At 51.6% G+C, this 23,543-nt stretch overlaps 1 protein-coding gene across 4 annotated transcripts in view; it reads right to left on the reverse strand.

The window, feature by feature from the left end:
* Positions 1-935: 935 nt before the first annotated feature.
* The window catches only part of LOC144738064 (uncharacterized), a 38,959-nt gene continuing 16,351 nt past the window's right edge, over positions 936-23,543 (reverse strand). Inside the window, exons 2-8 of one of the 4 annotated variants that reach the window (XM_078620970.1) lie at positions 17,564-17,857; positions 17,008-17,109; positions 6,524-6,588; positions 5,743-5,873; positions 4,563-4,692; positions 3,336-3,385; positions 936-1,409 (exon numbers count right to left, since the gene is read on the reverse strand). In XM_078620970.1, coding sequence (XP_078477096.1) covers positions 1,217-1,409; positions 3,336-3,385; positions 4,563-4,692; positions 5,743-5,873; positions 6,524-6,588; positions 17,008-17,109; positions 17,564-17,857 — 965 coding nt within the window. In that variant the 3' untranslated portion in view covers positions 936-1,216. The remainder of the gene's footprint in view (positions 1,410-3,335; positions 3,386-4,562; positions 4,693-5,742; positions 5,874-6,523; positions 6,589-17,007; positions 17,110-17,563; positions 17,858-23,543) is intronic. The other 3 variants (XM_078620971.1, XM_078620972.1, XM_078620973.1) reach the window with 3 other exon arrangements.

Genomic DNA, 23,543 nt, shown 5'->3' on the forward strand with positions numbered 1-23,543 from the left:
GTCACTACAGCCACGGGCGCCTTATCACCGCCCTGAATGGGTCTCAAACTGAGTGGCTACAATGCAGAAGCTGATCCCAATGAGTGCAGGGAAATCTCTCACTCGGACGCCTTCACAATCGCCCGGAGGCACAAAATAGACTGTGGTCTTGCAGCGGTTTAAATCTGAACAACTTAAAATGTTATCTTCGATAGGCAATTCACGTTGAAATAATCATTATATTTCATATTTTAATGTTTTTAAACACAACACAACAATTTATAGAAAAGCATTTTTACTTAAAAAAAGAATTCATCATCTCCAGCTGCTTGGTGGAGCGGAGCCCCAACGCCCCTAGTGGACGAACCGCGACTGACATGAGGTTCGATATTGAAACACCTAAATACTTTTGGTAAGAGAAGATCGATCACCTTGTTAAGCAACTGTGGATTTGGAAACGACTAACTCGGTTTTGTTAATTCTTAACACAAGCGGTGCCATTGTTGTAAATAGATTATGTTGCTCTCTATTTGTGCGTCAATCTGGCTTGTCACTACCCCCAAAATGAAAATGTGTATTTTGCTGTACATTTTAATTGAGTTCGTGTTTCGGGAAAAAAACCGAATAACCCACAATATGTCATAGTCCATAAATCAGGGTTCGAATTCGGATGAGGCCCATTAAGTGCATGAAACATTTCAATTCGGAATTAAATTTTCCTTATCGATATTTAAATTAGCTTGCTTACTCAGGAAAGCCTCGCTGAGCCTCCGCGCTGTTTTCCGCGAGAGTCCCATAAAATATTGGGATAAGAGGGCGATGTTGCTCCATGTGATCCCTAGTGAGCAGCATTTTTATTCTTTGCAGGCCAATTCCAGTCACGTGGCACGTTCCTCTGGCTGGAGAGATGCAAAACTTACCGAGAGGAAACCCGGGCAGAGCAGGGGGGGAGGCGTGTGAGGAGCATGCAGAGTCGACAGAGGAAATCACCCGAGTGGGGAATTAAACCGAGGCCCTTCCTGCACAAGGCACGCGAGTTACCACTGCCACCACTCCACCACCCAGTCTGACCGAATGCACGATTTCACTGGTTGCAGAGTACAATAATAACGTAAACTAGAAGTGTCACAAGTTGATTATAAAGCCATCCAATGACAGAGCAGATATATATGTTTGTATACAAAGCTGGGTTATGAGGTTTTTCAGAATGCCTTAGCAGCTATTTATATGGGCTGCTTCAGGGCTGCTGATCGAACTGCTTCTGGTGGTGGGGTCCAGGATCTTTGCTTCCATTCGTTTCACATCTTGGAGACGTCCGAAGTTCGTCTGGACGGGTGACCGGGTTCCTCTCGTCCCCGTTCACCCCGACCCTGGACTCGCGTCGGCTCCAGGCTGTCGTAGAGAACCTCCCGGTGGCCCAGCGCCTCGTACTGCACAGACACAAAACGCCGCACTCGCACGGTCAGTAGCGGCCGCCGTCAATGAGACTCGCGGAGAATTACAAGAAATCATTCAGGGTGCATGGCAGAGCACGCTGCTCTCGTATCAATACCTTCCACTCCAGCAAGCGAATTGTCCACTCTCAACACCACCACTCAACCTATTGTATCTTACTAACTACTATTTTAATATGAACAGGTAAGACCAAATGAGCTATGGAGCAGTTTTTTAAGAAGCGATCTATCACTAGCGATAGCTCAAGGAAGTGGCCGATATCATCATCACGTGGACATTTCTAGCAGAAGCCAAATACATAGAGATCCATAGAGACACACAGAGACTCAGAGAGATACATGGAGACTAATAGCGACACACAGACACTCATAGAGATACATACAGACCCGTAGAGACACACAGAGCCTCATAGAGACACATATAGACCAATATAGACAAACAGAGACTCATAGAAATACAAACACACCAATAGAGACACAAATAGACTCATATAGATACATGCAAACCAAGAGACACACATAGACTCATAGAGATACATACAGATCAATAGAGACTCATGGAGATACAGACTAATAGAGACACAGAGACTCATAGAGATACATACAGACCAATAGTCGCTATTTTTTAAATCGACCTGGCTACCACAAGTTCTTAGTTCACTCACCCACGCAGTCACCCACGCAGTCACTCACCCACCAACTAAATCACTCACCCACCCACTCAGCAACAGAGGGAGCCTCGCTTATTGAAGGTGGCAGCTCATTGCACAGCCTCTGTGAACCACGATACTGGCCCAGGTGTGGGATTGGCCAATTGCACATGTGTTGTCGCAGGCCACACTGTAATATTTTGAAGAAAAAAAAAGTTTTTCTTCTCGTTTAACAAAACTCGAGCCCGATACAAAGCAAGCCATCACAGAACAAGAAGGGGGGTGGACGTGGGGCTTGACGAGGAGAAAGGGGCGGATCGGGCTCACTGCCCTACCCATGTGGGTGTTGGGGGGGGATTCCTCTAAGCAGAGAAGTGAAAGTTTACATGGAGGGGGTGGGTGGGGGTGGGGGAAGGGGGGAGGGGAGGATAGCGGCAGGCAGTGCCGCATTAAGCGAGGTGCGGGACCTGTAGCATGTTATAAAGGGGCCCTAAATTAAAAAAAACACGTAAATATTAAAACACAATTTTGTTCACTTGCATAGTAAAGCAATTGTATTTTTTTTCATTTGTTATACAGCCAGATAATACGACAAATCGCATACCCAGTCGTTAGCGGTACAGTACTACAGTAATATAGGAAGTGCAGAATCACTGAACCAGAATTTGTAGCTTGAAAGCATTACACGCGGGGCCCTTGAAAGTGCGGGGCCCGTAGCTGCTACATTTGTAGCTACTTTTGCTACGAGGATAATTCGGCACTAGCGGCAGGGAAAGGAAAGGCATTGAACTAAACACCACAAATAAAATAAAATCTTTGTTATTGTCACCAATTAAGACCCCACTGAGCTGCTGTGTAGCTCTTATGACAGAAGCGAAGTGGCCATCACAACTTGATAGCAGCTCTAGCAAGTGGCTGATATCATCATCACCGCCACCGTGTGGGCATTCATAGCAGAAGCCAAATCATTGATTCTAAATGTGGAGGGAAAAAAACCGGAGGCCCCAGATAAAAATTCACACGACTACGGAGAGAGACAGACACGCGGACTCCAAATATACAGCAGGCGTTAGGATCATAGATCGAATCCACGACCTCCTGTACACCAGACGAGGCAGTTAACATCTTCTAGCCAATGTGGGCGTCAGGGTCCGGGATCCAATCGACGACCTCCTGTACACCAGGAGAGGTAGTTAACATCCCTTGGCGCACCGTAGCGCCCACACCTAGAGTCTAAGAGCCGAACTCTCACCTCGTGCTCAGGAGGAAGGTTTTCGTATTGATCAGAAGCCTGTCGACCACCTGTGTGACACAACAAAAACAGCAACAACAACAATGACACAATCACTCATCACCTACCATCTGTATCAGTGACAATACGAACTCGGCACCCTGAGGCCGCGTTCCCAAGTTCAGGGCCCCATCTGGGATGAGTCGGAATCTCTGTGGAGGAGGAATCCGATGAGCCGCGAAGCTCTTGGCGCGCTACCCTTGTCCAGCGTGGGGGGACGCAGCGAAGAGCGCGAGCGCAGCATGGAGGGCACGGGGCGGCGAGTCGCGGAATCGGTGAATAATGACCACGTGACTTCTCACGAGTCCCGTGGATCGCGCTTGGGCACGGCGACAATCGCAACGACAGAACGGACCCAGAGCGTGCACACACACACAAAGAAGCCTCGTATAGCCTTAACAGACTGTAGGGGCAAGTGCTGTTAGCCAGCAGCACCTATGAAGGCCGGCACGGCACACGACCGTCTTTGTCTCCCCAGTGACGATGTTTACTACACAACGCACCAGGTACTCAAGTGATGCTGAGTCGACCTAGGGGAGGCCCAGGACCAGTTAAGATAATCGTCACTGGTGTTGGCCTTGAGCAAGTATCGAACCCAGGGTCTCCGGCTTCGTAGCGCAGCGTAGCGCTACCACTGCACTACCGCTCTCCACACAGACACACACACAGACACACACACACAGACACACACACACACACAGAGACACACACAGACACACATACATACACACACATACACACACACAGACATACACACAGACAAACACACACAGAGACACACACAGACACACACACAGACACACACGCGCGCACACTAAACGATACCAATCCACACAGGAGTGGTGGCGCTTCAACATAATGGAACCTTGACATCGACGATTGGGCAACGTCGAATCGTTACGAATTTACCTGCAGTCTGCAGGCACCTTTAACGCACCCGGCTATCCGTGTCATTAGAGCAGCGCAAAAGTTGCGCGATCCAAATCATCATGTGGAGATCCATACCATCACATAGAGACCCCAAAGCATCACACAGAGACCGATAGCTTCACAAAGAGACCCATTGCTTTACATAAAGACCCATAGCATCATATAGAGACCCATAGATTTACATCGTTTTTCCATGTCTCAGATCCTGCAGAGCCCATCAGTATTTCTAGACGGGAGATGCCCTCAGTCTTGGCTCACCCCTTGGATGGTGGACTCGAGTCGCTCCCTGCCCACGTCCGGGTCGAGTCTTGGAGGAAAAGTTTGTTGTCTGAACCTGCGACGGATCCAGGCTGTCGTAGACGCCCTCCCTCTGCCCCAGCGCCTCGTACTGCGCCGCCCACGGACACCGCGCAGTCGGTCAGACCGGGGTGATTCGGGTGGGCAGTGGTGCAAGTGGCAACGCTCACGCCTAGTGTGCAGCAACAAGGGGCTGGGTACGTGAGTGAGTGCTTAAGTCTGTGTGTGTGTGGTGCGGGGTGAGCGAGCGAGGGAGTTTGTCAGTACGTGCGGTGTGAGCGAGCGGTATTGAGGAAGTGTGAAGGGCGTTCCAGAAGCTTGAACCCGTGTGAAGCGCTTGGGAGAGATGACCTCTCAAGAGATCTGCCGAGGGCGGGTGCCGTTCGTATGCAGACTGCCCTGCGTGACATCGTTACCACCATGTGGTTCAAAGGACGGGTTCCGCAAGATTGGAGGGAGGGACTGCACTGATATCAACAACTACCGTGGCATCTTCCTTCCTCAGTGTGAGCAGGGAATGTCCTCGCCTTGCCAGACATGCTGAGGAGAGGCTCGCAGAGCCTCAATGTGGTTTCAGACTGCGGCGGCCTGGCATGGACGCCATTTTCTCTGTCCGTCTGCTACAAGAGAGGTGTAAGGGATTTCCAACTGGACCTACATCTTTGCTTTATTTACCTTTTCAAGGCCTATGATACCATCAATAGGCCATGGCTTTGGGTTGATCTTTGTGCTTTTGGAGTCCCTGCCTTCTGCTCACAGTCATTAAGGACCTTCATGATGGTGGGCAGGTCCAGGTAAAGTTGGTTGTCCGGTTGTCAGAACTCTTTTATGTTCTCCTGTGAGTGCGACAGCCATGTCCTCTGGCCCCTACAATATTTAGCATCTTCTTTGACCACACTGTTCGAGAGTCATTCTATGGATGTACCGGTGGAATCTTGATTTGTTATAGATTACAATGGGCGGGTGAACGATGCCTGGGTGCTGTAAAGGGACGGCTCGCTATTGGCCAATACTATTATGTGGATGACCTGGTGATTTCTGCCGACCTTTGAAAGAAGTTGGAGAGGCTACTGCTGAAGCTGGATCCTGTTACTAAGAGATGGGTGACTTACAATCAGGCTGTATTGTGTTAGGAGCTCACAAATCCTTGAAAGATCCAGGCACAGTCCCATCAGTGAGGTCCTCTGTCAGGCAAGGCTGCGTTGTCTGGATCATGTGGCCCACATGCCCAGCTGCCACATTCCCAAGCAGCTTCTGTTTAGTCGGAGAGGTCTAAATGGGCGCGGCACGGGCGAGAGAAGAGATGGAGTGATGCGGTACAGGAGCATGTGGAGCTGAGTGCACTTGCCAATGACTGGTACCAGCGGTATCAAGATCGGCCTCTGTGGAAGATGCTCATGAAGGACGCTGCTACTGGGCAGTTGGAGGCAGTCGCCCTCCATCAACAACGGAGGGCAGAGGAGCAATGCTCACAACAATGAGCGGAGCGACGGGTGGCTAAACACAGCAAGTTGTCACAGTAGGGAGCACCGGTGGTGCATTGGCCAATCATGTCAGTCGCTCAACCCATGGCACCTGAGTCTGTCCCGTGACCTGCACGATGAAGGCCGGTTACTCGATACTTACATTCCTATATAAGGTGGCTAGGAGATGTGAATTCCCTCGCCTGACATGCAGGATGTCGTGCGTTCGATCCACGACCTGGCATTGATTTTTTTCCAGGTCCTCCTGTTTTCCCCTCCATATTTAGATTCACCATCATGCGTTTAGAGGATCTGGCTACTGCTCTAAATTTCCACCTGATGATGATATAAGCCACTTTGTTGAGGTGTCTTGTATGGCCAGGTGGCTTCATGAAAAAGAGTTACATAGCTCAGTGGAGCCTTACCTGATACAAAAAAATAGTTTAATAGGTGAATCACCTCATCCTCAGGAGGAGGTGGTGGTGATGGTGGTGAATCGTCTGGAGTAGCTTCCTGTCGCCTCCCTGTTTAACACAAAACACAATCACACATCGCTAACGGGTGATACAGTTAAATATCGATGTTCATCTCAAAAGCGTGCCACTGAATCTTCAAAACTCGTTATCATATCAGAGACCCGCTGCCTAAGATGAAGAGTGGATGTATTTTAATGCACCCATCAAGTGAACAGCGATGCATTGATTTATGCACTGTGCACTGAACCCAGCGACTCGTGTTTAGATCCTCATCACGTCTAACATCGGTGGCATTTAGAAACTAAATTTTTGGGATCGTTTGGCTGCTGCTCAAAAAACTCCACGTGAAAAGCCACTTCATAGAGCTGTCATTTGTGATATCCAGGAAGTCGCTTCTGAAAATCGAGCTAATAGCTCACTGGGCTCAACCTGGTAAAATAAAATAATTTAACTTTTAAGTGGTTACCCTATCAAAACACAGTCCTGGGGCTTTCTTTTCATCTTCACTGACACACACTGACGATCACGGAGAGGTATCGTCAAACAACTCCCACGACTGATAGCGTGGCAAGACCTTCATCCAGAAATGTATTGATATATCCTTTAGATTGTCACGATTATTGATTACACGGAGTCATCAAAGCACCACGCCGTGCGTAAACAAGTCTGTTGCCATCCCACCCACGTGGTTTCGACCGTAACTTCGCATCCCACTCAAGCTGCCTGCTTCTGCCCCACCCAATGAAGTTCCCGTCGTTGAGGCGTCGCCTGTCAAACATCAGCACAAATCTGGCGTCTATCGCCTCCACATCCCACAGGGGAAAAAAACGTCACCTCCCCACCTACAGCGGCCGAGTCTGACTCATTCCGTCTGTCTACCCGCCGTGGCCACACGTTCTTCCTTTGGTGATACGGGTTGACGTGGCAGTGGCACCTGGTGATAGATAGGGCCCAGTGGTAGTGCATTCGTCACCTGTTGCAGAGGTTTGCAGTTCGAGTCGGGCGGGCAGCCTTAGTCAGTACGAGGGCACGTCGGTGGTTAGGAGTTGTTAACCCCCTTCGCCTGGTGTAGATGTAGTGGTGGTGTTGACGTGCGCCGACTGTGACAGTGATGGATCACGGGGCGGCGCGGGGTGCGGGGTTGGGCACGCGTTGTGGGCGTGGTGTGGACGCGCGCGCCGGGAGTGACAGATGACGGGGCGGCGCGGCGTGGGTGGTGAGGCACGCTGAGATGTGGGAAAACAGGATCGTAGCCAGCGCCCAGTGATTGGTCGAATAGGATGGGTGCTCGCAGCGACGTCCGCAGGTGGGGTATAAAGGGGGACGCGCGAGAGCACTCGGGGAGAGTTATCCAGTTGAAGATCGAAGACGGAGTTGAAGACCTAGTGCCCGAGACCCCTAGTCCCGCCGTCCTTGTAGGGACCGGGGCCCTGTGTGGCTCGGAGGCGAGACTGTGGGACCCGGGGTCCGACGCCCACGTGGGTCGGGCTGGGGACCCACAGTCAAGACGGACACCCCGGGCAGGGAGTGTCCAGAGTAGCTCAGTGGGCGTTAGTCGCCGAGTAGCTAAGTGGGTGTTGGTCACCCGAGTAGCTCAGTGGGCGTTAGTCGCCAGGGTAGCTAAGTGGGTGTTGGTCACCCGAGTAGCTCAGTGGGCGTTAGTCGCCAGGGTAGCTAAGTGGGTGTTGGTCACCCGAGTAGCTCAGTGGGCGTTAGTCGCCGAGTAGCTAAGTGGGTGTTGGTCACCCGAGTAGCTCAGTGGGCGTTAGTCGCCAGGGTAGCTAAGTGGGTGTTGGTCACCCGAGTAGCTCAGTGGGCGTTAGTCGCCAGGGTAGCTAAGTGGGTGTTTGTCACCCGAGATACTAAGTGGGTGTTAGTCACCCGTGAACGAGTTTGGTGAAATAAAGAGTGTGCTACCCGTGAAGTCGTCTCCCGCCGAGTTACTACATTACAACTGGCGTCAGAAGTAAACCTGTCTTCAAGAAGAATGGACACGAGGAAGACTACCCGTACCCACGAGCGAGGTCGGGAAGACGACAGCGTACCGGGGACACCAACCTCGGGAGGAGAGGACGAGGAGTTGCCGCCGATGCAGCACTTCGCGGTGATGGCCGACGCTCCGCTCGCCTCCGACACCAGCCTCCAAGACGCACACTCCCGGTTGGCGGAGTTGCTACTCGCCGCCGCCGCTGTCTTGGCGGACATCTCCGTTCCGGCGAGCGAAAAAACGGCTGCGGGGTTGGTAGAGAAAGCGAGGTTGGAGGGATCCCGCCAAAAGGCGTTTCGCGCCAAAAGTCTTGAAGTTGCCGCCGTTTTTGAGGGGCCGCCATCGATTGGCGGGAAGCACGGACACCACGTGGCCGGAGACCTCCGCTCAGCGCAGCCCACGTCATCAGCGTGCGCCGGAGCTCTCCATTTTGCGCCTGACGACCGAGCCGACATTTTACACAACTACAGCGGAGCGCGGGAAAATCTCTCCGACGTCGACGACGATCGGGTCCTCCAGCAAAGATTGCCCGCGCTGTCGGCGTTCAAGGCGGATGGGGGCGACTGGGGAGCCTTCCAACGAAGGTTCCTCGCTCATCAGGAAATGTCGGGGTGGTCCGACACCACTGCCCTGCGTGCGTTGCCAGCGATGCTCGACGACGACGCGCTTGCAGCCTTCACATCTGCTGCAAGGTCGTCCCGCTCTACGCTCCAGGCCGCACTACACCTGATGGCGAAGGTGTTCGGGCCGCCCTCCACCTGTCGCCACCAGTTCTACGATCGGCGAAAGGTGGCTGGAGAAACGACGCTCGCCTATCGCACGGTGCTGCTCGCCTTGGCGGACGCAGCTTTTCCCCGCATGGACAAGGAGGGGAAGGACGCCATGGTGACGGAGCAGCTGCTGGCGTTGGCCCACGAGTTGGGGGTCCCCATCAATGTGGCGGACGAAATGGATATCTGCTCCCTGGCGATCGCCACGAGCATTCACGCGTACGAGGTCCTCAAGCGCAAGCCGGCGGTCGTCTGCAAATTGGCGGGGAACGCGGCACTGGCCGCCACGATCGCCGAACCTCAGCCAGCTGCGGATCAGGAGCAGGCCTTCGCTGCATCGCGTCCGGGGGAGTGGAGAACGGGAGGTCGTTCGCCCACACGTTCATCCCGCAAGCTGGAGCAACCGAAACCTACGACGTCCCTCGTCGTCTGCTACAACTGCGGCCTTCGGGGTCACGTCGCAGCCGGGTGCCGGGCCCCGCGTCAGCGCGCCACAGGACCACGTCGGGACGACGACCAGGCCCACAAGTCATCCCAACAAAACCCGGCAAGTCGCGGCACCTCACACGCTCGGTCCACATACACGGCACGTTCGGGTCGCCGCTTGGCGGTGGGGGATTCGCGGCTGGGTGCCAGGGGTTCACTTCGGCGAGGGGGGTCCGTACACGGCCCGCAAGCAGTCGAATGGTCCGAATTGGCCCACAGGATAGTGGCTGCGTCGGCCGGGTCGTCCGTGGTAACGGGGTTTATTGACGGGGTTGACGTCCGGGTGCTTGTGGACACGGGTGCGTCGGCCACTATCATTTCGGACCTTATTTATAACATTCTTCCCGTCCAAAGTAGACCCCTTCTGCCAGTGGACGTGCCATTTTATGCGGCGAATGGGGGATCCCTGGGGATCATCGGCCAGATTCGGGCGACTATTTGCATTGGTGACATCAAATTGGCGGGCCCTATTTTTGTATCATCATCGCTGGCCGTTCCCTGTTTGCTAGGTACGGACTTTTTGTCCAAAATGCCCATCAAAATTCTCATAGATCAGGCCTGCATTGAGCTTCCGTCGGGTCAGCGGGTTGCGTTCTTGACGAGCCCTACCAAAATACGCACGGTTTGTGCGACGGTGCAGGCGCTGGCAACTCAGACTGTACGGGTGCCCCCGGGATCGCAAATGTTGGTACCCCTTCGGTTGAGGAAACCACTCGGGGTGGGTGCGGAGGCACAGGGAGTGCTGTTGGGGCCGTCTAACAGGGCCAGAAGGGGCCTCGACTTAGCGGTTGCTCAAACCATGGTGAGAGGGGACAGTGAGCCGTTCGTAATGGTCCTGAATACGGGGTCACGGCCGGCCGTAATTGCGCAGGGAACGGTGCTGGCTCACGCCGCGCCGCTACCCGTTGAGGAACGGCTCGTGGCTCAAGCAGATTTCACTGTCGAGTCGCATCCTCCAAGTGATGAGGGGACAGAGTGGTTGGACTCGTTGTGTGCCGGTTCTGCTAACTTGTCCAAAGTGCAATTGGGAGCATTGAGGGGTTTGCTACTCGAGTTTGCTGACGTGTTCAGCAAACATAAGTACGATATCGGCTGCACGGACCTGTTGCGCCACCACATAGCTACAGGGGACGCGGCCCCTATTCGACAGAATCCCTTCTGGCTCAGCCCAGCCGAGAAGGAGCATGTGCAATCGGCGGTTAATGATATGTTGGCGGCCGATATCATTTCGCCCTCTTCTAGTCCGTGGGGTGCTCCTATTGTCCTAGTTAAAAAACAGGACGGGTCCTTGCGGTTTTGTGTCGATTTCCGCCGCTTAAACAAAATCTCGATGGCGGATGCGTATCCGCTCCCCAGGATGGATGAGTCGCTGGATGCCTTGGCGGGAGCACAGTTTTTTTCCACACTCGATCTGCTTTCCGGATTTTGGCAATTGCCACTCGATAACGAGTCTAAACCTAAAACCGCTTTCCGGACACCTGGTGGCCTATTTGAATTCAACCGTTTGCCCATGGGCTTACATTCCGCTCCCGCCACGTTCCAGAGACTCATGGAATTGGTTTTGTCGGGCCTCCAATGGGACACCTGTTTGATTTATCTCGACGATATCATCGTTTTCAGTCGAACTTTTGAGGAGCACCTCCAACGACTGAGAGCGGTGTTCCTCAGGATGCGTTCCGCTAAGCTTAAATTTAAACCGGCTAAATGTTTTCTGCTTCGGGAATCGGTCAGGTATTTGGGCCATATCGTGAGTCGTTCAGGGATCTCGACAGACCCTGCTAAGACGCACTGCGTCAGCTCATGGCCAACGCCAACCTCGGTCACGGAGGTTCGCAGTTTTATTGGTTTCGCCTCCTATTAACGTCGTTTTGTCAAGCAGTTTGCCACCATAGCCAGGCCCCTGCACGCTTTGACGGCTAAGGGTGTGCGGTTTCACTGGGGGGCGGAAGAGGAGGCTGCGTTCTGCTCCCTTCGTGACGCCTTGGTGCAGGCTCCCCCCTTGTGTTACCCCGATTTCACACAACCGTTTTTGCTTGACACAGATGCCAGCAACACGGGTATCGGGGGGGTGCTCTCACAGGTGGTCGGGGGGGTTGAACGGGTGGTCGCCTACGGTAGTAGAGTTCTTTCCCCCGCCGAACAACGCTATTGCGTGACTCGCCGTGAATTGTTAGCGATTGTGTTTTTTACACAGCAATTCAGGCCGTATCTTTACGGCCGTCATTTTACGGTCCGTACGGACCATGCGGCTCTACAATACGCTATGCGCGTGGCACAGCCATCGGGCCAATTGTCCCGATGGTTGGAGGTCCTTCAGGACTACCAATTCACGACGATTTACCGCAAGGGATTGCGACACTCAAATGCGGACGCCTTGTCGCGGTTGCCGCCATGCACGGACTGCACATGTTTGCTGGGATCGGCGCGGTGCAAACCCCCGGTCGCCGACACCCCGGGAGTTGCGCTCGCCGCCACTGACACCCCGGGAGGCGACGCTCCCACGGGGAGGGATTCGTTGTTGTCGTTGCCCCTCATTGAGTGGGGCCGTCTCCAAATGTCCGACAGCTCCCTACTTACGCTACGTCGAAAAGTTGGCGCTCCCGAGGTAGGGGATGCGCGGGTCGGTTCCTGGGTGTGCAGACAGGGCCTTTTGATGAAGTGGGACAACATGTCCCGGCGTCACGTGCTCGTTGTGCCTGTTGCTATGCGGGGTAGGGTCGTTCTGGCAGCTCATGCATCTGGGTTTTCACAAAACGCTCGCCCTAATCCAGCGAGACTATTATTGGCCGGGGATGGGTAACGACGTGGCGAACATTCTTAAGGGATGCGTAGGGTGTGCCAAAAGAAAACCGCCACCATTGGCAGCTAATCCACCGCTGCAATCCATTCAAGTTTCGCGCACAAACGAATTGGTTGCGTTGGACATCTTGGGGCCCTTTCCTGCTACACCGAGGGGAAATAGGTTCCTGCTGGTTGGCGTAGAATACTTCACCCGATGGCCCATGGCATGGCCACTCGCCAACCAGTCGGCTGCAGCGGTGGCGGACGCCTTCGTCCAGGGTTATGTTTTGGACAAGGGCGCCCCCGAACGCTTGCTGACGGATCAAGGAAAGAATTTTTCGAGCGTTTTGTTGCGCGAGGTGTGCGACCTGTTGGGTACAAAGAAAGTGCGTACTTCCCCCTACCACCCGCAGACTGACGGGATGGTTGAGCGTCTGAACAGGACGATTACGTCTATGCTGTGCCAACAGGTCTGCGACGATCAGGTTGATTGGGACTTACAGGTGCCGGGGGTACTCGCGGCCTATCGAATGGCCCCTCATGCGGCGACGGGGTTTTCTCCATTTTTTCTTATGTATGGGCGGGAGGCCGATCCGGCCATGGACGTCCAACTGGGGATTTCCCAGCCACGTGCAAAATCAAAATTGGCAGACCACATCAAATTTAATATCGCCAAATTGACTGAAGCGCGGGAGGCGGCGAGGTTGAATTCGCGGTCTCGGCAAGTCGCGAACGAGAGATTGCATGGGCGGAGGGTGCATACGCATGATTGGAAACCAGGCGATAAGGCCTGGCTGCATTGTCCACATGCACCGTTGGCTACGTCCCCCAAATTGTTGAGACCTTGGAGGGGACCGGTGGAAATTGTGCGGGTTGCACAACCCCAGAGTATACAGATTAAATGGGAAAAACGCCGTTGGTACGTGCACCCCTCCCGACTGAAGCCCTATGCGGCACCGTGTGACCCCGTTCTGTGCCGTAACGACCGGGCGTGTGATGTGACCGTCGACTTGGGGAGGGATGTGTCGCAGGCTGATCCTCACGTGTCTCCACCTGACCCACCCCCAGGTGCCTCGGGCTTGACGGCTGCTGACCGTCGGGAACCGGAACCCCGCGGCACGCACGGGTCCTCGATGCCTGGCCAATGTCTTCCTGAACTGCCGGCACCACCGGACGGTCAACCGCGTCTGGTGCCGTACGACGGACCGGCAAGGCGGACTCGGGCTAGGGCACAACAATTTTCATGAAGACATTTTTTTTTTTCGACACCGAGCTCGCCCGGTGTTCCCCTCTGCTGGGGTAATGTCCCATTCTAGGGACGCTCGGAAAGAATGGGACGCTGCACGAGTCGAGAAGAAAAAAAAAAAATATACATTTATTTTTCTTTCTGCATACACATTGGTATTGTCACTCGCCGGATTGTATATATTGTTCTGTTGTCGTGGTGGCATTGGTTGATGGTTGCAGATGGTAGTGTTCGCGTTGTGTTGTGTTGTTACGTTAGTTGTTGTTCTTGTTGTTGTTGTTGTGTTACGGGGCACACAGGGGGGTTTGTATATTTTTATAGCAGCCGGGTCGGCTGCGAGCTATGTGGTAGGGGGTGATGTAGTGGTGGTGTTGACGTGCGCCGACTGTGACAGTGATGGATCACGGGGCGGCGCGGGGTGCGGGGTTGGGCACGCGTTGTGGGCGTGGTGTGGACGCGCGCGCCGGGAGTGACAGATGACGGGGCGGCGCGGCGTGGGTGGTGAGGCACGCTGAGATGTGGGAAAACAGGATCGTAGCCAGCGCCCAGTGATTGGTCGAATAGGATGGGTGCTCGCAGCGACGTCCGCAGGTGGGGTATAAAGGGGGACGCGCGAGAGCACTCGGGGAGAGTTATCCAGTTGAAGATCGAAGACAGAGTTGAAGACCTAGTGCCCCGAGACCCCTAGTCCCGCTGTCCTTGTAGGGACCGGGGCCCTGTGTGGCTCGGAGGCGAGACTGTGGGACCCGGGGTCCGACGCCCACGTGGGTCGGGCTGGGGACCCACAGTCAAGACGGACACCCCGGGCAGGGAGTGTCCAGAGTAGCTCAGTGGGCGTTAGTCGCCGAGTAGCTAAGTGGGTGTTGGTCACCCGAGTAGCTCAGTGGGCGTTAGTCGCCAGGGTAGCTAAGTGGGTGTTGGTCACCCGAGTAGCTCAGTGGGCGTTAGTCGCCAGGGTAGCTAAGTGGGTGTTGGTCACCCGAGTAGCTCAGTGGGCGTTAGTCGCCGAGTAGCTAAGTGGGTGTTGGTCACCCGAGTAGCTCAGTGGGCGTTAGTCGCCAGGGTAGCTAAGTGGGTGTTGGTCACCCGAGTAGCTCAGTGGGCGTTAGTCGCCAGGGTAGCTAAGTGGGTGTTTGTCACCCGAGATACTAAGTGGGTGTTAGTCACCCGTGAACGAGTTTGGTGAAATAAAGAGTGTGCTACCCGTGAAGTCGTCTCCCGCCGAGTTACTACATTACATATAGGAGGTCGTGGGTTCGAACCCGATCCTGATGCCTGCTTTGTATTTTGAGCGTGCATCTTTTTTCCCCATGGTCACGTGGATTTCTCTCGGGGTCCTCCGTTGTTTCCCCTCTACATTTAGAATGAACGACACGCGTTGAGGGAGTCTTTTGGCTGCTGGTGGAGATTTCCACGTGTCGATGATATCAACCGCCCTCTACGTTGATATCAGAAGATCTGCAAAGAGGAGTGGGACAAAATCCTTCCTGAGATGTGTGCAAACCTGGTGGCCAACTACAAGAAACGTTTGACCTCTGTGATTGCCAACAAGGGTTTTGCCACCAAGTACTAAGTCATGTTTTGCAGAGGGGTCAAATACTTATTTCCCTCATTAAAATGCAAATCAATTTATAACATTTTGACATGCGTTTTTCTGGATTTTGTTGCTGTTATTCTGTCTCTCACTGTTCAAATAACCCTACCATTACAATTGTAGACTGATCATTTCTTTGTCAGTGGGCAACGTAGAAAATCAGCAGGGGATCAAATACTTTTTTCCCTCACTGTAGCTCAGCGGAGCCTTAACTGGTTAATAAAAAAAAAACTCCGGGTGTTTTCGCCGTGACGTACTACACGCCGTAAGCATCACAGCGGATGCGGAGTAACAGCGCAGGCTGCTGACGGAAAGCGGTGAATGCAGCGTACGGCAGTAGACACGTCAGCAGGCAACAGTCTTCACGGGGGGGGGACAACGAAGGGCAAAGTCCATGGAGGGGTCCAGCTGGAAGAACCGGGAACCCGCTGGTAGGTTCCAGAAGGGGGGTGTGGCCAGGGCGGAGCGAGCCCACGCCGGGAGCACGAGAGGGGGCCCTGAGCGAGAGCTCGGGTCTGTTGCTGGGAGTGGATCCCCTCGCCGTGGCGTCGCCTCGCCGCCGCCGTCTTCACCATCGCTGGGCGCCACTAGCGAAACAGCCTGTCCACTGTTCTAGCTGGATAGTGACGCTGACGACAGACGGTTTTGTGAGCACCCACGTAGGGTGCGTATAGTCGCCTTTATGTGTAAGAATAAAGGAAGGTGCCTCCAATTACTACTGTCTCTAAACTGTGTCACTGCATATGTGCTGTATAGTGTACATGTAGTGTTTTTGTGTCATGTGTGTAGTGTGTGGTGTGTATAGTGTGTGACTATAGTGTGTGTCGCGTGCGTGTAGTGTGTGTCGCGTGTGTGTAGTGTCTAAATAGGGGGTCTGGATGGGTGCGAGGGGCTGGTAACCCCTCCACCTTCAATTAATTACCACTAAACCACGACCACAACATTTAATAAATAAGCTTGTGCCGGAGGCCCCGGGGGGACAGGCGTCTATGACGTCTTCTGGCCAAACCCCATTTGGTGGAGCCAGCAGACTGAATCCTTACCCTCAGGGCTCCTCCAGAAACAACAAAAAAACACTTCGTGTGGCTACGTGGAATGTTCGAACGCTCACTCTGGCATCGATGCATCCAGACAACATCATGGATTCATGCCGGGTCCAAGCAAGAACATCTGCTGGACTACATAGTGATGGAACAGCGTATGCGGGCCCATGTCCTTGACACCAGGACCTACCGTGGAGCTGATCTGCCCACTGACCATCGATTTGTCATCTGTAAGATGCGCCTGCCATTCTTCCACTAAGGTGGTGAGTGTCCACCCAGGACCCCACTCCTCTAGATGTCGAGGGGAAATGGGCGAGGTTTAGGACTGTGGCTCATGCAGCTGCAATGGCTGCTTTGGGTACGCGGTCCAGACCTCCCCAGAGACCCTGGCTGACAGAGGTGGTGTTCAGGATAGTTGGTAAAAAGTGACAGGCCTACTCTCATCGGCTACAGCATCTCCCACGCGAACATCACTTGCCCCTACCGCCTGTTACAGGCGACAAGGGGGGGGGGGGGGGGGGTGGGAAATCTTTGTCTTTGAACGATAATAAACTGCTCACCTTTTTTGCAGTGGTAAATGATGAGGCTCGCAAACGGGATGAGCATCACGATGAGAATCACGATGATGAGAACAGGGTACAAGTTGATGTAGTTATAATATCCTGTGAAGACCAACAAAATAATAATAGTATAATAATTAGTTTTACCCTTTCTGGCAATAAAAGCAGAGTGGTGTTAAGATCCTTAAACGCCAAACAGAAACCTTTTGCAAGGAATCAAGTCACTACATGAATGACACGCGGTATGTGTGGTGAACATGCAAACGAAAAAACATACTCTGGTAATATTTGATGATGCATTGGCTTTGAAACTGATTGGTCTACGCTCGAGAGGTACTACTCGCAAACAGCACTTGCCTGTTCGAGGCGATACGGGGGATCTTTGTTTGGTTTGCGTGTGTGTGGCTGGGGTGTAGTGTAGTGGCGGTTAGCGCTGCCCTGTGCCGCGAACCCGGGAGAGACTCGAGTTCAACTCCCGCTCACGACAAATAACGGGGCCGAAAATGTCTCCTCCCCCCTAGGTTAACTCTGCCTCGAACGGTCACGGTCTCCGTACCGAGCTCCGCTGCCGTCACCGTCACGACGTCGCTCCTCTCCGTCGTCGTATTTGCCCCTCCCACGTTGTTGTTGACCTCACAGGCGACTGCGTCCCCGTGCCGCGCGTCGTGCAGGGTCCACGTCTCTGTGTGGACCCCGGTCGCTGTGAGGATCCCCCCCGAGCTCGCGTCCCGCCTGAGCCACGAGTAGGAGATGGGAGGGGAGCCTTGATGCACGACGCAGCGCAGAGACAGGGAACCTCCCACGTGCACCACGTGGTGACGGGGGGAGACCTCGGGCTTGGACACGGCAACTGAGACACACGGACACAGAGAGAGATGTGGAGATTTCTACAGTGAGGGAAAAAAGTATTTGATCCCCTGCTGATTTTGTACGTTTGCCCACTGACAAAGAAATTATCAGTCTATAATTTTAATGGTAGGTTTAGTTGAACAGTGAGAGACAGAATAACAACAAAAATCCAGAAAACGCATGTCAAAAATGTTATACATTGATTTGCATTTTAATGAGGGAAGTAAGTATTTGACCCCCTCTCAATCAGAAAGATTTCTGGCTCCCAGGTGTCTTTTAAACAGGTAATGAGCTGAGATTAGGAACACACTCTTAAAGGGAGTGCTCCTAATCTCAGCTTGTTACCTGTATAAAAGACACCTGTTCACAGAAGCAATCAATCAATCAGATTCCAAACTCTCCACCATGGCCAAGACCAAAGAGCTCTCCAAGGATGTCAGGGACAAGATTGTAGACCTACACAAGGCTGGAATGGGCTACAAGACCATCGCCAAGCAGCTTGGTGAGAAGGTGACAACAGTTGGTGCAATTATTCGCAAATGGAAGAAACACAAAAGAACTGTCAATCTCCCTCGGCCTGGGGCTCCATGCAATATCTCACCTCGTGGATTAGCAATGATCATGAGAACGGTGAGGAATCAGCCCAGAACTACACGGGAGGATCTTGTCAATGATCTCAAGGCAGCTGGGACCATAGTCACCAAGAAAACAGTTGGTAACACACTACGCCATGAAGGACTGAAATCCTGCAGCGCCCGCAAGGTCCCCCTGCTCAAGAAAGCACATATACATGCCCGTCTGAAGTTTTCCAATGGACATCTGAATGATTCAGAGGACAACTTGGTGAAAGTGTTGTGGTCAGATGAGACCAGAATGGAGCTCTTTGGCATCAACTCAACTCGCCGTGTTTGGAGGAGCAGGAATGCTGCCTATGACCCCAAGAACAACATCCCCACCGTCAAACATGCTAAGGGGACAGGACAACTTCACCGCATCAAAGGGACGATGGACGGGGCCATGTACCGTCAAATCTTGGGTGAGAACCTCCTTCCCTCAGCCAGGGCATTGAAAATGGGTCATGGATGGGTATTCCAGCATGACAATGACCCAAAACACACGGCCAAGGCAACAAAGGAGTGGCTCAAGAAGAAGCACATTAAGGTCCTGGGTGGCCTAGCCTGTTTCCAGACCTTAATCCCATAGAAAATCTGTGAAGGGAGCTGAAGGTTCGAGTTTCCAAACGTCAGCCTCGAAACCTTAATTACTTGGAGAAGATCTGCAAAGAGGAGTGGGACAAAATCCCTCCTGAGATGTGTGTAAACCTGGTGGCCAACTACAAGAAACGTCTGACCTCTGTGATTGCCAACAAGGGTTTTGCCACCAAGTACTAAGTCAAGTTTTGCAGAGGGGTCAAATACTTATTTCCCTCATTAAAATGCAATACAATTTATAACATTTTTGACATGTGTTTTTCTGGATTTTGTTGTTGTTATTCTGTCTCTCACTGTTCAAATAAACTTACCATTAAAATTATAGACTGATAATGTCTTTGTCAGTGGGCAAATGTACAAAATCAGCTGGGGATCAAATACTTATTTTCCTTCACTGTACGTGTTATAGTGTAGTGCATAGTGTAGTGTATAGTGTAGTGTATAGTAGTGTATAGTTTTTTGTATAGTGTAGTGTATAGTGTAGTGTATAGTGTAGTGTATAGTGTAGTGTATAGTACTGTAATGTATAGTAGTGTATAGTAGTGTGTAGTGTCGTGTATAGTAGCGTAGTGTATAGTGGTGTACATTTTAGTATACTGTATATAGTAGTGTAGTGTATATTGTTGCGTATAATACAGTGTATACTATTGTAGTGTATAGCGAAGTGTAAATAAGTGGATAGTGTAGTGTATAGCAATGCAGTGTTTAGTGTAGTCGTGTAATGTATAGTTTTATGCGTGGTGTCTTACATGGTGTAGTGTAGAGTGTAGTGTAGTGTATAGTATTATAGGCTGTTTAGTGTATAGTGTTGTAAAAATAAGTGTAGTTTATCGTCTAGTATATAGTGTGTATTGTAGCGTAGTGTGTAATGTAGTGAATAGTGTAGTGTATAACAGTGTAGTGTATAACAGTGTAGTGTATAGTAGTGTAGTGTATAGTCGTGTATATTGAAGTCTAAAGAAGTTTTTTTGTTGTTTGTAGTGTCGTGTGTAATGTTGAACCTCTCTCCCATCAAACGGAGCCAATCGAGCTCCTCTCTCACTCACTCACTCGCCCACTTACTCACTCGCTCACTCACTCGCTCGCTCACTCACCCACTCACTCACTCACTCGCTCACTCACCCACCCGCTCACCCACTCGCTCACCCACTCGCTCACTCACTCACACACTCGCTCACTCACTCGCTCACTCCCTCACTCACTCACTTGCTCACGCGCTCGCTCACTCACCCACTCACTCACCGACTCACTCACTCACTCGCTCACTCACTCGCTCACTTCCTCACTCACCCACTTGCTCACTCACGCGCTCACTCACCCACTCACTCGCTCACTCACTCACTCACTTGCTCACGCACTCGCTCACTCACCCACTCACTCACCGACTCACTCACTCGCTCACTCACTCGCTCACTTCCTCACTCACCCACTTGCTCACTCACTCGCTCACTCACCCACTCACTCGCTCACTCACCCACTCACACCCACCCACTCACTCACGCACCCACTCACCCACTTACTCACTCACTCACTCGCTCGCTCGCTCGCCGCTCACCCACTCACTCGCTCACTCACTCACTCACCCACTCACCCACTGACTCACACACTCACTCATACACCCACTCGCTCATTCAACCACTTACTCAATCACCCACTCACTCACAAACCCAATCACTCACGAACCCACACACTCATACACCCACTCACTCATACACCCACCCACTCACTATTACACCGACTCACTCACACACCCATTCACTCAGCCACTCACACACTCACTCTATCACCCACTCACTCATACACTCAACACACTAACCCACTCACACCCTCACTCACACAACAACAACTAAAATTCGCTACGAGTGACGGTGACCTACCCTTGGCGCCTGTGCTAGAGCAGGTGCACTTTGAGACCACGTGAAGTGTCGAAGGCTGGCTGACAGGAGGTCATAAGACAAACCCAGCCGGTGCCATGGATTGACTGACTGGCATATGAACCACTCGTACCCCCTTCTGAGCCAGCTTCCTGATTTTAGCTGCCTGGAACTCCGCTCATTGTTGTGAGTGTCGATCTTCTGCCCTACGTTGTTGCTGGAGGGCGACTGCCTCCAACTGCCCAGTAGCATCCTTCACGAGCCTCCTCCACAGAGGCAGATCTTGACACCGCTGGTACCAGTCACCGGCAAGTCCACTCAGCTCCACATCCTCCCATACCGCATCAGTCAATCTCTTCTATAGCTCGTGTCGTGCCCATTTAGCCCCCTTAATATGGCCGAACAAAAGATGCTTGCGTTTGCATTGGCTGGGCATGCGAGATACATGACCCAGGCACCACAGCCTTGCCTGCCAGTGGAACTCACTGACGGGAATGTGTCCAAATCGTTCATGGATATTCGAGCTCCTCACAAAATCGAGTCTAGTTAAACCCAGGATTAATCGTTTGCACGCCAGCCTGAAAGTTTCCCACTGGCACAGTATATCCAGTAGAGGGGTCCACTTTCACAAGCATGGAGCAGACCTGAAGTTTCGTGTGGAGCAACAGACCAGGTAGCTTCCACACAGCGTTACGCAACTGATGAAAATATAATGCCGCTCAACTGATTCGGAGTGAGCCTCATAAGCATCATCCCCACTATGCCTTATCATGTTTTACAGTCCGAGAAATTTCCCATCCTCCGAGACCTCAGCAATGATCAGTAAATATGCAAACCTCTTCCTGTCTGTTACATTTTAGCGAGTGCTTTAAGCTCTTCATTGTTGAAGAAAATGAAGTGGTATTTGTGATTTTACAGACATTTAAAAAGGTAAATTATCTGCTGCGTGTGGAAGAAGTGTCTGGGTTGCGTGTAAATCCACACTTAGAAATCATTAGCAACCAAACCAAAGCGATCTAGAAATGTTGATTAACCTTAAGTGTTGCCAATCAAAACGTTGACATTGGGCGGAATTTAAATAATTAACAACGACAAAATGAAGTAGTTGAACTGCTGATACAGAGTTCTGAATCTTAGAGATTTAACGAAATAAAGATAACATTTGGCAGTTAATGAACTGTGTGAATTTCATCATCACCACGTAATTATCATCATCACATCATTATCATCATCACATCATCATGATCTATGGGCAGATAGTCCGTTACTAGAGACGGATACACTCACAAATGAGACACATAGAGACCCCGCAGACTCACAAATGGGACCCATAGACTTAGATAGAGACCAATAGACTCACACAGAGACCCAAAGACACACGTAAAGACACATAGACTCACACAGAGACACATATTCAAAGAGATACCCAAAGGTTCAAACAAATACCCATTAATTCACACAGATACCTCTAGACTCAAACCGAGACCGATAGACTCACACATATACACATAAACGCACATAGAGACCCATATCCTCACACAGAGACTCGTAGACTCATAAAGAAACACATACACTCAAAGAGAGACCCATCGACTCACTAGACAGAGACCATTCGACTCATGGAGAGACTCATAGGCTAAAACAAAGAACCATAGACTTTCACGGAAACCCATAGACTCTCACAGAGACCCAATAATTTACACAAAGACCCGTATACTCATACAGAGACGTGTAGACTCAGGCAGAAACACATAGACTCACACATAGACCCATCGACGAACCACATAGAGAAAATAAGACTTACCCAGAGACCCACAGACTCACACATAGACCCATAGAATCACAAAAGACACATAGGCTCACACAGAGGCCGATAGGCTAACACAGAGATCCATAGACTAACACAGAGACCCTTAGACTCACACAGAGATCCATTAAGTCACAAAAGACGCATACCACTCAAACAGAGACCCTCAGATTCACGCAGAGACACATAGACCCACATAGAAAACCATATACTCACACAGAGACTTTTAATTGTAGTTTGTAATTTGATTCGAGTCCAGCGCTGGTAGATCCCCCTCCTCTTAACGACGGCGAATGGTTCCCACGAAACCGGCCGTTCAGTGGTTTGATCGTCAAGCGAGTGTCGGGAAATGAACGTCAGAGGCTTAATTCGTTCCAATGTCATCGAAAGTCACACCGCCCTTTCTCACCCAGGACAACGTCTTTTAAAATATCCACACAATGGATTTTTAAACGTGAAGATACTATCACCATATTAAACACATGACGTTAAAATCAACGTGGTGAATCGATGCATTAATTCATATTCCATGTACCTTCAACAATGGGAATGGTCGGCAAGCGAACAAAGTGGGCTCTATTAAGGCACTGTACCACACTATACACTACTATATAATACACTACACTATAAACTACAATATGCACTAATATATACAACACTACTATGCACTAAACTTTTATACATTATACAAATATACACTGCACGACTATGCACTACACTACCAAACACTATGCAACTATACACACCACTTCTAGAAACTACACTGCAATATACCTCACGACTATACCCTACACT

This window comes from Lampetra planeri, chromosome 77 (genome assembly GCF_965212315.1).
Source record: "Lampetra planeri chromosome 77, kcLamPlan1.2.h2, whole genome shotgun sequence".
Taxonomy (NCBI): domain Eukaryota; kingdom Metazoa; phylum Chordata; class Hyperoartia; order Petromyzontiformes; family Petromyzontidae; genus Lampetra; species Lampetra planeri.